The sequence below is a fragment of the Vidua macroura genome, chromosome 2, assembly GCF_024509145.1.
Source record: "Vidua macroura isolate BioBank_ID:100142 chromosome 2, ASM2450914v1, whole genome shotgun sequence".
Lineage (NCBI taxonomy): Eukaryota > Metazoa > Chordata > Aves > Passeriformes > Viduidae > Vidua > Vidua macroura.
Window position 1 is genome coordinate 71,460,189 of NC_071572.1, and position 12,490 is coordinate 71,472,678.

Consider the following 12,490-nt stretch of genomic DNA (forward strand, 5'->3'; position numbering starts at 1 on the left):
CAGCTTTCCAATATGTATAAATCCAGAGCTGTGCCTGGACTCTGACAGTGACAAAAAGGAAAAATCACAGGAAGCAGTTTTCTGCTGATACCAGGGAAAAAATTTAATGCAATAGCACAACACCTCACCATCAAGTTCTTAAGGTCCTGACAAGACTCCTGGCACTGAAGAGCAGTGTTTTTAGCCCCAAAATACTGGCTATACTCCCAAAGAAATAATTGCATTTTGCTTTCCTGTTTGGAGATGTGACACCGCAGTGCTGGGCACTCAGCAGGAACTGCTGTGTCCCCTCGGAGACAGCTGCATTGCTGTGAGTGGAAAATTAATCCTGCACACAGACTGCTGCCACCTAATTTTTGCTGTGTGATTGGGGCAGGTCGCTGTGGCTCCTTGTGCAGTACTCTCAGGAATGCTGGAATAGACACTGCCTGTTGCTACCTCTAAGTGTTTCAGGAGAAACATCTAGGGCTATGGAAATTATTCTGCGTAACTGCTCCACATGTCAACTTCCACTAGACTTTGAAATCTCTTGTCCTGCTTTTTATTGTGAAAATGAATGCAGTTCTCTTAATGACCCAGACTGTGAGTTTTCTTGCCTTTCAAAGTTATGGTCTACATTAAGGTATTCCCACAGAGATTCTCCAAATGGAACAGCTTCCCACTACTGGTCTTGCTCCTCTTGAAATAATGTCCTTCAAGATCATGACCTGCCTGATGAAAAAAGCACATCCCAATGAGCCCCACAAGTCAGGCTTCCAGGAGGGAAATAGCTTAATGCCACATCTACAAAACTCCCCACCAAGGAGAAAGGGGAAAAGTTTCATTTCAACTATGCCTCCAGTGTTTCCTACATGCAGGACAGGAATCAGGCTATTTGCAGGAATGCAGGGCATGAAGAGCCCCACAGCTTACCATGACAAAATTCCTCCAGTGACAGCAGACACTTGTTGCTGACACAAATTTCTGTGTGTTTGAAGCCATTTAATTTGCTTTGCCTTGATTTATCCCAAGTTGTTCCAAACTCTGAATTCTGCTTTAAAAATATTTCAAAGCTTTAAGAATAAGGTAGTTGAAAAGGTGGATTACCACCTGATAAAGAATCACAGAATCATTCAGGTTGGAAAAGACCTCCAAGATCCTCGAGTACAACCTCTGATTGAACACCACCTTATCAACTAAACCACAGCAGCAAGTGCCACATCCAGTTGTTTCTTTAACCCTTCTAGGGATGGTGACTCCACCACCTCCCTTGGCAGCCACTCTTTCCCCAGCCTGTAGTTCTGCCTGGAATTGTTGTGACCCAAACGCAGGATCCGACACTTGCCCTTACTGAACCTCATACTGTTGACCTTGGCCATAGAAATTCTCCCTTTGGTACCAGCAGAGCTATTTCTTTGCCATAAGAACTCTCACCCAGTGGCTGGGATCAGTGTTCCAGAAGAAGTGGGACAGTAAAGAGAACATGAGGCTGCCTGCCTCTGAGCTGCAGCCTCAGGATATCACCAGCATGTTGACAGGCGTGGGGACAGCGGGTGTGAATGGCTTGTGCAGTGACAGTGGAACAAGCCTGTGGCTGGCTCATGCATTTCAGCAAAGCCCATGACCTGGGGAGACCCTGCAAAAGTGGCTGGGGACAGCACATTTGCAGGGAGAGTGACTAACACAGGACACTGCCACTTTTGGGCGCTGGCAGGCACTGACAGGAGTACCCAGGGCAGTGGATTTCCACAGACAGAGCAGCATTAAAGGCTGCAAATGTGAGGATGTCTGTGGAGCGAGGGGACCAGCTCCTCTGTCTCACCAGGGGGTGCCATTGCCATGGCAAATTTGCTTGCAGTGCTAACTCCTGTCAGGCACCATTAATCTCTTGCTGTCAACAGCTCATGATTTAAATGCTCTCCCCTCTTCCCCACCTGCTCCTCCAGCTCCATCCTGAATGCTCTGAAGTCTCTGTCAGGAGCCAGGCATGAGAGGGAGGGACACAGCAGTGCATGTGGCAGGAGCATGGGAGAAGCTTGGGATCTGCTGGTTACAGAAGGGGGTGCAGATGGGCTGAGGGACAGACTGACAGGGAGGAGGGAGGAACAGGATTATTGCAAGGCCCAAGACTCTAGTGTCTCCTTTCATTCTGCAGAGTACTAGGGAACTGCCAGCTCTCAGACACAACTGGGACATACTCCTTGAAGCCCCCAAGTGTTCCTTATACCCGTCTCAGCATGGCCTTGGGACTATCTAGACCAAAGGATCAGCAGCCTCTGCCACAGCTTCCTGCATTTCCAGCATTTTCATCTCTTTTCCTCTGGCTTTTTACCCCTGAGATTAGTTCCCTACTCTGCTACAGGCACATGTGTCTTGCCCTCCTCCTTTTCCCCAGGGCAGGTCAGACACCAGGAGTCAGAGATGCTCCACATCTGGCTGTTACAAGCTGTGCCAGTGTCTCAGTCAGTGGCTGCTGCAAGCGGCCCATAACACATCAGGCTGTAGGACTTATCAGATCCCTCTGTTCCCCAGCTCAACAGGCACATCACACACTGGAGCCTCTCAGCTGGGGGGGCACAGCAGCTGTTATGCAGTGACAAGGCAAGAAATGTTGTCTGGGCTTTGAGGCAGATGTTGCTCTACTTGCCTTGAAATATTTGTCCAGGACTTCACTGTAGTTACTGCCCTTGGAGAACCACCCATCTGGGATTATCTCAGCTTCCAGCCACTGGATGACCCGGCGACGAAGCTCATCCCTGTCTGACTGGTAGCAGACAACTGTAATGGGAGACAGTGCAGTAGAAGGAAAAACAAGAGTGAGAGAAATCAAGCTGGCAGGGAGATCACAGAGAGAGGACTGGAAATAAAAGCCAGCCAGCCCACCCTGATTCCAGCTTGCAGCCCCTCGGCCCTGTCCTTGGAGTTACATCACTGCCAGATCCAAGCAGCTGTGTCATGTGCTGAATAGTGGATGGGCTGTTGGTGACACCATGTGGCATGGCCGGAAAACAACACTCCTGCCAATATTCCTTCCCATTCCTGAAGCTTGTGTAAGAACAACCTGGAGCTGACTCATCTTGGTGTGAAGAGTCCCAGACTGAGGGAGGAAGGTAAGTGACAATGTCCCTGGGCTTCCCAACACTGTAGAATTGTCATTCAGCTGTCAACCCTAAAATACCAAAACCTCTATCCTCTGCAAGGGGGAGGACTAGGCTGAGCAAGCCTTTCTCACCCTGTCTCCATGACTTGAATTTTAGGGCCTACTATCTCAGGAAATATTGTTTCTTCAAAGCCCTGATTTGTCCACTCTGACTGGAAATGAGAGGGGGTCAGGTTGGGCTTGTTCACTCACAGTGCTTGCCAGTGCCACAGTTTCTCCAGGGCCATTATCACTTTGTGTGCTAAACTGTGCATCTAGAAACAAAACTGAAAGCCTAGCTGGGAATTATCACACCTGCCCAGTGGTCAGCAAAGCCAGAAAAGGAATCAGTGTGCATTCATGTCACTTACACACACTAAGGATCTTCTGAATCCAGTGACTACTATCACAACCAGATGGAGAGATGAAAAAAATTCAGCTCTGTAGGGATTCTGCATGTTTAATTTTGTATTTCTTTAAAACTGCTTTAGGGTGGTGGCCATGCTCTGGCATGGTCCTTCCTCTTTAGTTTGTATGAGGCTTTGCTCTCATCTGTCCTAGGAAGTTAAAGTTGATGATTATACAGCTTCAGTACTTTGAAATCATGAATAGGAAAAGGCTTTCCTGATGACAAGCCATGGCCCTAAAATCCAGTGTTAAGTACACATGGCAATACATAAGGGGAGAAACCAAGTACAGGGAATTGAAGAGACTTATAATTTAGGTGATCATAGAATCATTTAGGTTAGAAGAGACCCTTAAGATCATCTTGTTGGCTGATGGTAGAGGCAGTTCAGCTGTACCTCCTGACTCTGCCTCTGCACCTATTGGTTCATCACTCCTAAAGCAAAGTTTCCTTTTAAAAGAGTGCTCCATCCCTCTGTATGGTTGATGAGCACAGTTTGAGTCCCTGGGGGCAAATTTGGTTTCATTGCATCTTGTCTATGCTGAGTCCCTGAGACATCCCAGTACAGTAAAAAGCCCAGGAGATGTATGAGCTCTGAGAGGTTACCCAAGAGCTGGGCAATCACATTTCAGCTGATTTATCAACTCAGACTCTTCTACAGCCCATGCAGGATATGACTTTTACACAGAGCTGTGCACTCCCCCAGCACACCCTCTGCCCATCTCCCAGAGCATGCAAATTCATCCAGAGGCCTCAGCCAAACAGGAGACAGCTTCTTACCTGGACTTGCAGCTGGATTCTCAGACTTCTTCTCTGTTAATGGAAAGACAGAAGAGGACATTTCTGATGCAGTGTGAAGCAATACAAATCTCTTCCCACCATGGGTAAAAAGCAGAGGAACCTGTGAGTCTTTGGATATATGAGGGCCACATACATGATTGAGGGGCTGGAATCCCCTGGACCCTGAAGAGATACTGAGGAACGTTTAGTCTGAAGAACTGAAGGCTCAGGGACAATCTTATCAATGTTTATAAAATCTGATGGAAGGAAATGAGGAAGACTGCATCAGACTTTTATCCACGGTATTCAGTGACACAGCAAGAGACAGTGGGCACATATTTAAACACATTAAACTCTGTCTGAACACAAGAAAACCATGCAGCTGTTGTGTGTGTGTGTGAGTTAAACAGCCCCATTGATGAGGCAAAATCCTTGCTCCTAAAGTTATTGAGGTCTCTTATGAACATGGATGATAGTATTGGTTTTAGGAGTTTATCCTCAGAGCATGACTGTTCTTCAGCAGTTACACTGAGAGACTTACCTGGCTGAATCCAAAAGCTTAGAGTGAGGCAGCAGGAGTAAAAGGTTGTCCTGCTCTCCTGAGTGCCACACTTCCAGAAGCTTGGAGAGACAATAGCTCCAAGGTTCCCCCACAATCATGGTGTCAGGGTTTTGAGTGCACTAATGGGGGCCTAAATGACCCTGCTGGCCTCACCTAGAGTCTCTGTCCATACTCTCTAACCATGAGCCATGAGGCTCCATTTCATATCTGATGCCTCAACTCCTACTCCTTGCCTATGATTATTATGTTGTAGCTATGCCTGTTTCTAGCTCTGTTGCATCCACTCTCTTCCATAGACTGTTGATCCAGGCCTGACCTGGTGACTGTGCTCCCACCTTGATCTCAGCCCTTCTACGACTGCATCACTAGGAGCTCATTTGGCTGTTTGATTCTGGTTACCAGAATCACCAGCCCTGACTTCATGACTTGATTTCAGGCCTACTTCATCACTGCCAGCTTGCCTGCTCATCTGCACTCTTGCTTGAACCTGGCTACTGTTCAGAGGCTTGCCTTGTTTACCCCACTCAGCAACTGTGGGACAACATCTTGGCTGGTGAGGCCTCTGCCTTGCCTTGTTATCATGCTTCACTTCCTTCAACTCTTTGTCCCTGAGAGTGTAGCCAGCCCTCCTTGCCAGGGTTACCTTTGCAGTGGCCATCGTAATCCACCTGGATCTTGGAGCCGGTGAGGCAGGCGTCACGGTGCAGCTCACAGTGGTTCAGGTATGTCTTGCCATTGCTCCCACACACAGGCCTCTTGTGAGGTTTGCATTTCTGTGGGAGAGCCAGAGAACACAGTGTTTCACCTGCCTCCTTGGGACAGCTTGGTGAGTCCAACCATCACCTCAGGAGAAGTCCTTGGCATAGTCCTCTTGGCCCTGTGTTTGGAACAGGCTAACTCACCCATCATTACCCCAGAAAAACCCACACAGGGAAGTCTGTGGGTGTGAGTTCAAAGGCCTCACTTTGTCCCAGTTTCCATCGCCACCAGCATGACAGGAGTCTTTCTGAAAGCAGACCCCTGCAGAGAAATCAGTGTTCAGCATAAATATGGAGCATAATCCTGCAACTGCTGCTCCATGTGCCGTGGCCATGCCTGCCCAGAGGTGCCTCTGTGTCTCTGGTCTCTGCACCTGCACTTGCTTGGCTCCATTGCATCTCTCTGTAGACTCTGCTCCACCCTTCTGCAACGTAATGGCAGAATAAGCCATCAGCCATGAACAAACAACACAGCCTAACAGCAAAGAGAGAGCTCACCAGTGCCACTATTCAGGCTATGAGCTTCTTTCTTCTGTCCCTTTTGTTCTGGCCAAGCCAGAGTGACAGACTGTCTTCCTACTAACAGAGCATTTCACTCTCCAGTGCCCAGGCTGGTCATGCCAGAGCTGCAAGCTCTGAAGGAAGGGGAAACAAAGAGCCACATGGCCATTCCCAGGAGCTGGGCAGAAATATTTTGAAAGCATGGGGCAGAGCGCAGCAGGGAGACATTGTGTCCCTACAGCTGGGAAAGACTCTTCTAATCATATCTGACTCCCTGCTGGATAAAGCTATTCATCCTTACAGCACTCTACCACAATTATTTCCATTTTACAAAAGCTGATTTTTAGTAGGGTGCTCGTAACCTCCTCAAACAAGTTGCCAATGAGGGCAGGCTGTCTTGGAGGTCACAGACCACTCCCTAGAGTGCCCTTCAAAGGCAGCTGCACATCCATACCCCACTGGGCTTTCCCAACGAAAGGCCTCCAGTCAAGTCTCCTGTGCATGTAAAGGCCCTAGGCAGTCCTGCAAGCAGCACAGCTGCAAGTCCAGACTATATCTACCCTACAGGACTTATCCCCACACAACACTGGAAACAGTCCTGCTGTTTGAAGAGCTACTGTGAATTTGCAGCTGCTTCAAAACAGCCATAGCCTTATTCCTTCACAGGATCCTTCCAGTGACAGAAACCCATCTGGGGGAGGGGGGGGGGGGGGGGTGGGGGCAGGGGTGTGATGGTGGTAACACCTGTCCCAGACACAGAACCTGTGCTGCTCCCATACCTCAATGCAGAGGCAGGTTGGCTCTCCCTTCTCTGTCACTGCACACTCACGCCCAGCTCCGCAGAAAACATTGGCACAGATCTTAGATTTGCTCCTTGGCTCTTCCTGCAAGATACAAAGTCAGAGACACAAAATACATCATTACTCAGAGGAGTAACAACACAGTTTAAAAAAAAAAAAGCACATTTAACTGGTATCAGGACCAAAAGGTACCATGGTGTTAAAGTGGGGGTGACAGAACAAGAGAGACATGACTTCAATAGATGGACAGCTCAGACAATAAGAAGGAGCAGACACAAGAACAAGGGCTACAGTCCCAGGGTTTCCTTCAGGTCATTCCTGGAAAATCACCTGGGAGAAGTGAAGCGAGCATGGGCAAGAGGAAGTCTAGCAAGAATAATTTGCTCATGTCAAAGACTGCTGTCTTTAAAATTTCTTTTCACGGAGGGTAGGGAGCAGAAATGTCTTTGCTTGAAACGCTTAGGAAGAAGGTGAACATATCCCTAGAGAAAAGTACAATACAAACAGGCAGAAGAAATTGCCAGATAATGTCCTTGTCACAAAAAAGTCACAAAACTACATGACCCATTTTCTTGCTTTCACTAGTCAAGATTAAACACTTTAAAGGAAGAACATTGTCATGGATGAGATAATTATCTACTAATCCTCCCATAATGAAAATTCCTTCCTGGTTCCTGACAGCCTGCAATTGACTTATGTCCTGAAGCACAGTTTATATGTTTTACAGTTTTCTCCTAGCCAAAGTCATCACAAGTATTGTTGTCCACATAACTGTCAAATATTTTGGTTTTTTTTTTTTTCTTGGTGTCCCACAGCATTCCTAAACTGGCAACACCTAGCATGGAACATTTCCATAGTTTAATCATGGTTTTGATACAACTACCACTTACTTTTATCCATTAATGCCTTTTAAAATAGACTTCTAAAAGAGAAGATAGTTCCAGGGTCCAGACTTTGAAGAGCCTGGCTTAATTCCCTGCTTTGTCATTAATTTCCTTTGTGACTCTCATTTCATCTAACATCTTCCACCTGGATGCTGAGTATCTGGTTTATGCCAGCCAACTGGCTTCTACAACAGTTTTGCATCAGAAAGAAGATTGAGGAACAAAAAATAATCAGCAAGATAATCAATCACATCTGCTGTATTTCTTCCCCCTAATAAAAAAATGTTTTTTCACCTTCTCATCAGAGTATTATTTTTATACTCTGTTCATTTGTGGCATCTTTGTACCTCCATCACATACTTCTGAAAATAGGTGATGAAAAAGGAACAGAATTTGTCAGAAGAGCAAGCAATATTGACAAATGCTGAAGATATTTTTTCCTCCCGTTTCTTCTTTATTCTAGTTTTTTGGTTGTTTTGCTTTTAAACCACAATTTCACAGAGAGGTGCTGTCTTTACTGAATCATGGACAGCTCAGATCTGAGCCAGATCATTTTCTGAATAACCTTGCCCTGGTCTTCAGAATAGTTTGTTTGCTGGCCTACTACACAATTCATCAAACCTGAGAAGATCTTTTTAAAGCACTGCAGGAATCCCTCCAGGTTCACATAGTGACAAATATCTTTCGTATTCTCTGCAGGTGCTCCTATTTTGCTGCTTATTCTGTCAAATACAGTATTTGGACATGCCAGTCTTAGCTGAGAAATATATTCCACGTCACAGGCCTGTTCTCCCCATGAAGACAGCGTTACCCTCCTTCTGCCTTTTCTCCTTTCACATATTGTTTCTGAGCTACAAGTGACACACTATGCCTTCTACTGCATCCACCTCTCTCTAGTCACCTTCCAGTGGAGGGCTGGGGTAAATGAACCGGGCACTTCTGAGGTGGGATGGAACAACAGGAGTACTTCACTGCACAAAGCAACCTCATGCAACTCAGGGCAGGGAAGGAAGAATAGCTCATTTTGCAAAATGCACAAAGGAAAACCCAAATTGTCCAAGGCTGGAGTCTGACTTTGGGCACTCACACACCAAAAATGCAATGTAGCTACCGAAGTGTTGATCCATTTTAGGGGTTTTGAACATCTTCTCAATCCCTTCAAGCAGTCAAAGACAGAAAAAAACCAGCTGGGCACAGCTTTGAATGGGCCAGTGAGGTCTGTAACCCAGGTGCCTGGCAATAGATGGCAGTACTCTGCCTCTCCCATGGACAGGCAGGATTGCCAGCAGCCACCTCCCGTCCATGCCCACCAATGCCAAGCCTGGCTTTTGATTCCTGTCTGGGACTTAAGGCACTGCTACAATGCAGCCTGCCTCAACAAGCAATCCACAGTGCCCAAGCTCAGATAGCAGGACTCCTCTCCCCACGGGAGCTCACTTGGAAACCCAGTCTCCAATGTGGCCATCCACAGCTCCCTCCCTGGTAGTGCTAAAGCCCAGGAACCATCTCACAGCTTTTCCATTAGAACCTGGGCTGGGGATGCTGGCAGGGTGACATCACCAGAACAGCTTCTGAAGACACCCTGCCTCCTACCAGGCTAGAAGGCCACATTATTCTGATTTTTCTTATTAATCAAAGCAATACAATTTTCTGGTTGCTTCTTCTTATTGCCTTAAGTTGCCCTAGGCTGGCAGGGGGTTGAGGCTGATTGCCACATTCCAGCATGGCTTTCTCCACCTCAGGATTCAGCCAGAGGAAGAAAGGAAGCAAGCTGCTCTGCCTGCCTGCCCTCTCACTCTGGCACAGGGTTTCTCAAACCCAGCTATTGGCATATCAGAGGGTGGGAGCTCTTTCTAGCAGCTCCTGTCTGCCTTCCCACCAAATGTGGGAGTCTCCTGTGCACAACTGAGAGTGTAACCGGGACAGAGGTGGATGACTGTATGAGTATAGTAGGGGTCTGCAAATGAGGCTTTATAATATCCCCATTCTCTGGTGATCTCCCAGAAGCTACCAGCCAAACTGGTTTCTTGTGACAGATACTCTGATCTTACCTTGGACCTTGTCATGTTTGCTTTTTATAAAGCTTCACCTGCTGGAGTCATGTGAGTGAGGATGGCAGCTGCCACTTTAATATTAAATAACCCATCCTTGCACCTGCCTTGTAAAAGCTTGAAAACATAAACTGCAAATTTTTAAAATTTTAAATTTTAAAAAAGGACTCCACAGTGTTTCAACAGTATCGCCCTTAAATTAATTAATATCAAGATTTGGGGGCTGGAATCACAGCTTTTACACTGCTTTGTCTCTGAGAGCTGCCACTGCCTTTTCTGTCATCCTGTGCTTGGGAAGTGTCACCCGTTCCAGTCCACAGCACGCTCAGGCAGGCGGAAGGGAAAGGGCAGACAGTTGTTATTAGTTGCTGCATGGTGGCATTTTCACTGCAAGCCTTTGCAAGGCAGTTCTTCTCTTCTGCCTTGAGTGAGGTGCCCAAGCTCTCTCTCTGGGCAATGCTTTTACGTACTCCTCTGCTGCCCAGAGAGCAAATAGGAAGGTGTAAAAGCAGCGAGGATAAAGCCAGGGCAGGAGTGCCTGTGCCTTTGCAACATCTGCCATAGCACAGGGGCACTCTGACTCCTCACCCTGCAGTGGCATGACCTTCCCAGACATCTTCACTGGCAAAGACCGTGGAGAAAGCTGTTCCCAACAGCTCAAGGGCCAGAAGCTCAGGGCAACTGGGCAGCATCATGTATGCATAGCCCAGCTTATCTATTGAATGGGGATGGGAATGCACAATGCTTTTGGAGGGCTGGGAAGTGTAACCCCATGGATGAAGGCTCTTTGCATGTTATCAGGCAAACACTAAGCAGAAGACCTGAGCTGACAGTGCAGAGTTACATACAATGCCTCTGCCTCAGCTGTTGCCTCCTGAGGAGCAAGGAGGAAAAAGACATTTCCAAGGCACCGCAGGCAAGAAAGCCAGAGGCAATGCCAGTGGTGAAGGATCACCATGGCAACCAGCAATGCAGGGCCTCTAGGTGGAAAGCTAAAATTAGGAAATTAGGCAGTGGAAAGGGCTGTTTCTCATCTCTGGCAGCATCTGGTGCTGAGAAGTTGGACCCCCAACACAGAGTAAGCACAGACATCCGGAGCATTTCCGAGTCCCTGCCTGTGCCAGGATGTCCAGGACCAAGTGTGACTTGACACACCAGTGCAGTGTCAGGTCTGCATGGGATCCCAAGGTTTTGCCAGGTGCTGTGCCTGCTCTGCACTGGTGGGACTGCATGGAAACAGTGCAGTGTCTGCAGTGAGATAGGAGTGATTGCACACATGACAGAAAAGAGGTATCACGGCTCCTTGCCTTTGCAAGGGAACTGCCCACTGCAGCTCTCCCTTGGCTGCCTCCTCCCCTGGCCCCTATTGAGCCATGATTGTCTAGTGTCCCTTAGTGGGAATTGGGACTTTCCCAACCAGCCTGTGAAAGTTGGAACTATGTACAATTCAATGACAAAACACCTCTGTAAGGAAGAACAAGCTTCCACCTGCAGAGAAGACCTGTGTATGCAGCTCCATGTCCACAGTGCCCTGCTGCCTGAAGAGAGCAGCAGGGATTACTGCCATTACACACATTCTGGGAAACAAGCACCTTGCCCTGCTGCTAGGTGGGGAGTTAATGTGCCTCACAACAGCCCTTCATACTGCCTTGTTTTCTGCATATCTTTCCACACAAAATCTCCTTTTTGAGACCTCAGAAGTCTTTTTCTCAGCAGCCTATACTGCATTGGAGAAATACTACCTACTGTCCTGCTCCTATTGATACAAGTAGCAACCTTTTCTGGTATCAGGAGTGAGGGCAGGTCTTTTCTTCTTTTGGCATCACTTTCTGGAAATCCATAAAATTACTTGACCCTCACATAATGCTCTGTGCTGTTTGCTGTAAAATCGAGGTTTTGTGGTTTTGCTTTGCGTGATGTGCAAGGAAATCAAAGTGCTCTAAAGCTGGAGCACTGAAAGCTCCTATGGGAGGCAATCCCATGTATTATACAAACTTGAGTATTAGATAAGGCAAAACTAAAGAGCACCAAAATGATGTCTAGGATTGCAAGACATGCACAGATTCTCATGCCTCAGGGAAGGCAGCAGCAAAATCTGGGTGCAAGTTTTCAGATATAATCAGTACAATTCGCAGTAGACTTCCCTCCATGCAGCAGAGAGAAATAAGCTGTGCAGCTACGTATTTCTGCCAGTCCTCCCTACATCTTCACATCCACATCCCTTTTACCTGTTCCCTGCCACAACTAACATGGGAGCAGGGATGTAAGGGATCTCTGAATATGCCAAGTTGCCATCTATAAACTGCATAGCCTGCACAATTTCTAAACCCACTCAACATCCAGCCATGAAATCTAGCACCCTGTCTAGCTGTTATCTCGGCAATGTTTGCTTCTGAGTGCAGAAAGATTTGGAAACACAAGGCAGTAGGTTAATGATGCAGAAAGCTAAGATAAGCTATGTCTTCTGACTCCCAAACCTCCCTCCTCTCCTGTTGTGGAGCTGGGAGGGAGAAGCACTACATTGCGCTGCAACATTCAAAAAGAGAGGGCTGGGTAGCAGAGCAGCTCAGGGGGGAGTCAGGAAAATTTTGCAACAGTGGTGGCTCATGCATTTCATCCCATTACCCAAG

At 47.3% G+C, this 12,490-nt stretch overlaps 1 protein-coding gene across 3 annotated transcripts in view; it reads right to left on the bottom strand.

Annotated features, from left to right (window-relative positions):
- The window catches only part of FSTL1 (follistatin like 1), a 99,793-nt gene that overhangs the window by 8,089 nt on the left and 79,214 nt on the right, over nucleotides 1–12,490 (bottom strand). For all 3 annotated transcript variants that reach the window (XM_053970143.1, XM_053970142.1, XM_053970144.1), the window contains 4 exons: nucleotides 6,905–7,009; nucleotides 5,510–5,639; nucleotides 4,305–4,337; nucleotides 2,627–2,757 (listed from right to left, as the gene is read on the bottom strand). In XM_053970143.1, coding sequence (XP_053826118.1) covers nucleotides 2,627–2,757; nucleotides 4,305–4,337; nucleotides 5,510–5,639; nucleotides 6,905–7,009 — 399 coding nt within the window. The remainder of the gene's footprint in view (nucleotides 1–2,626; nucleotides 2,758–4,304; nucleotides 4,338–5,509; nucleotides 5,640–6,904; nucleotides 7,010–12,490) is intronic.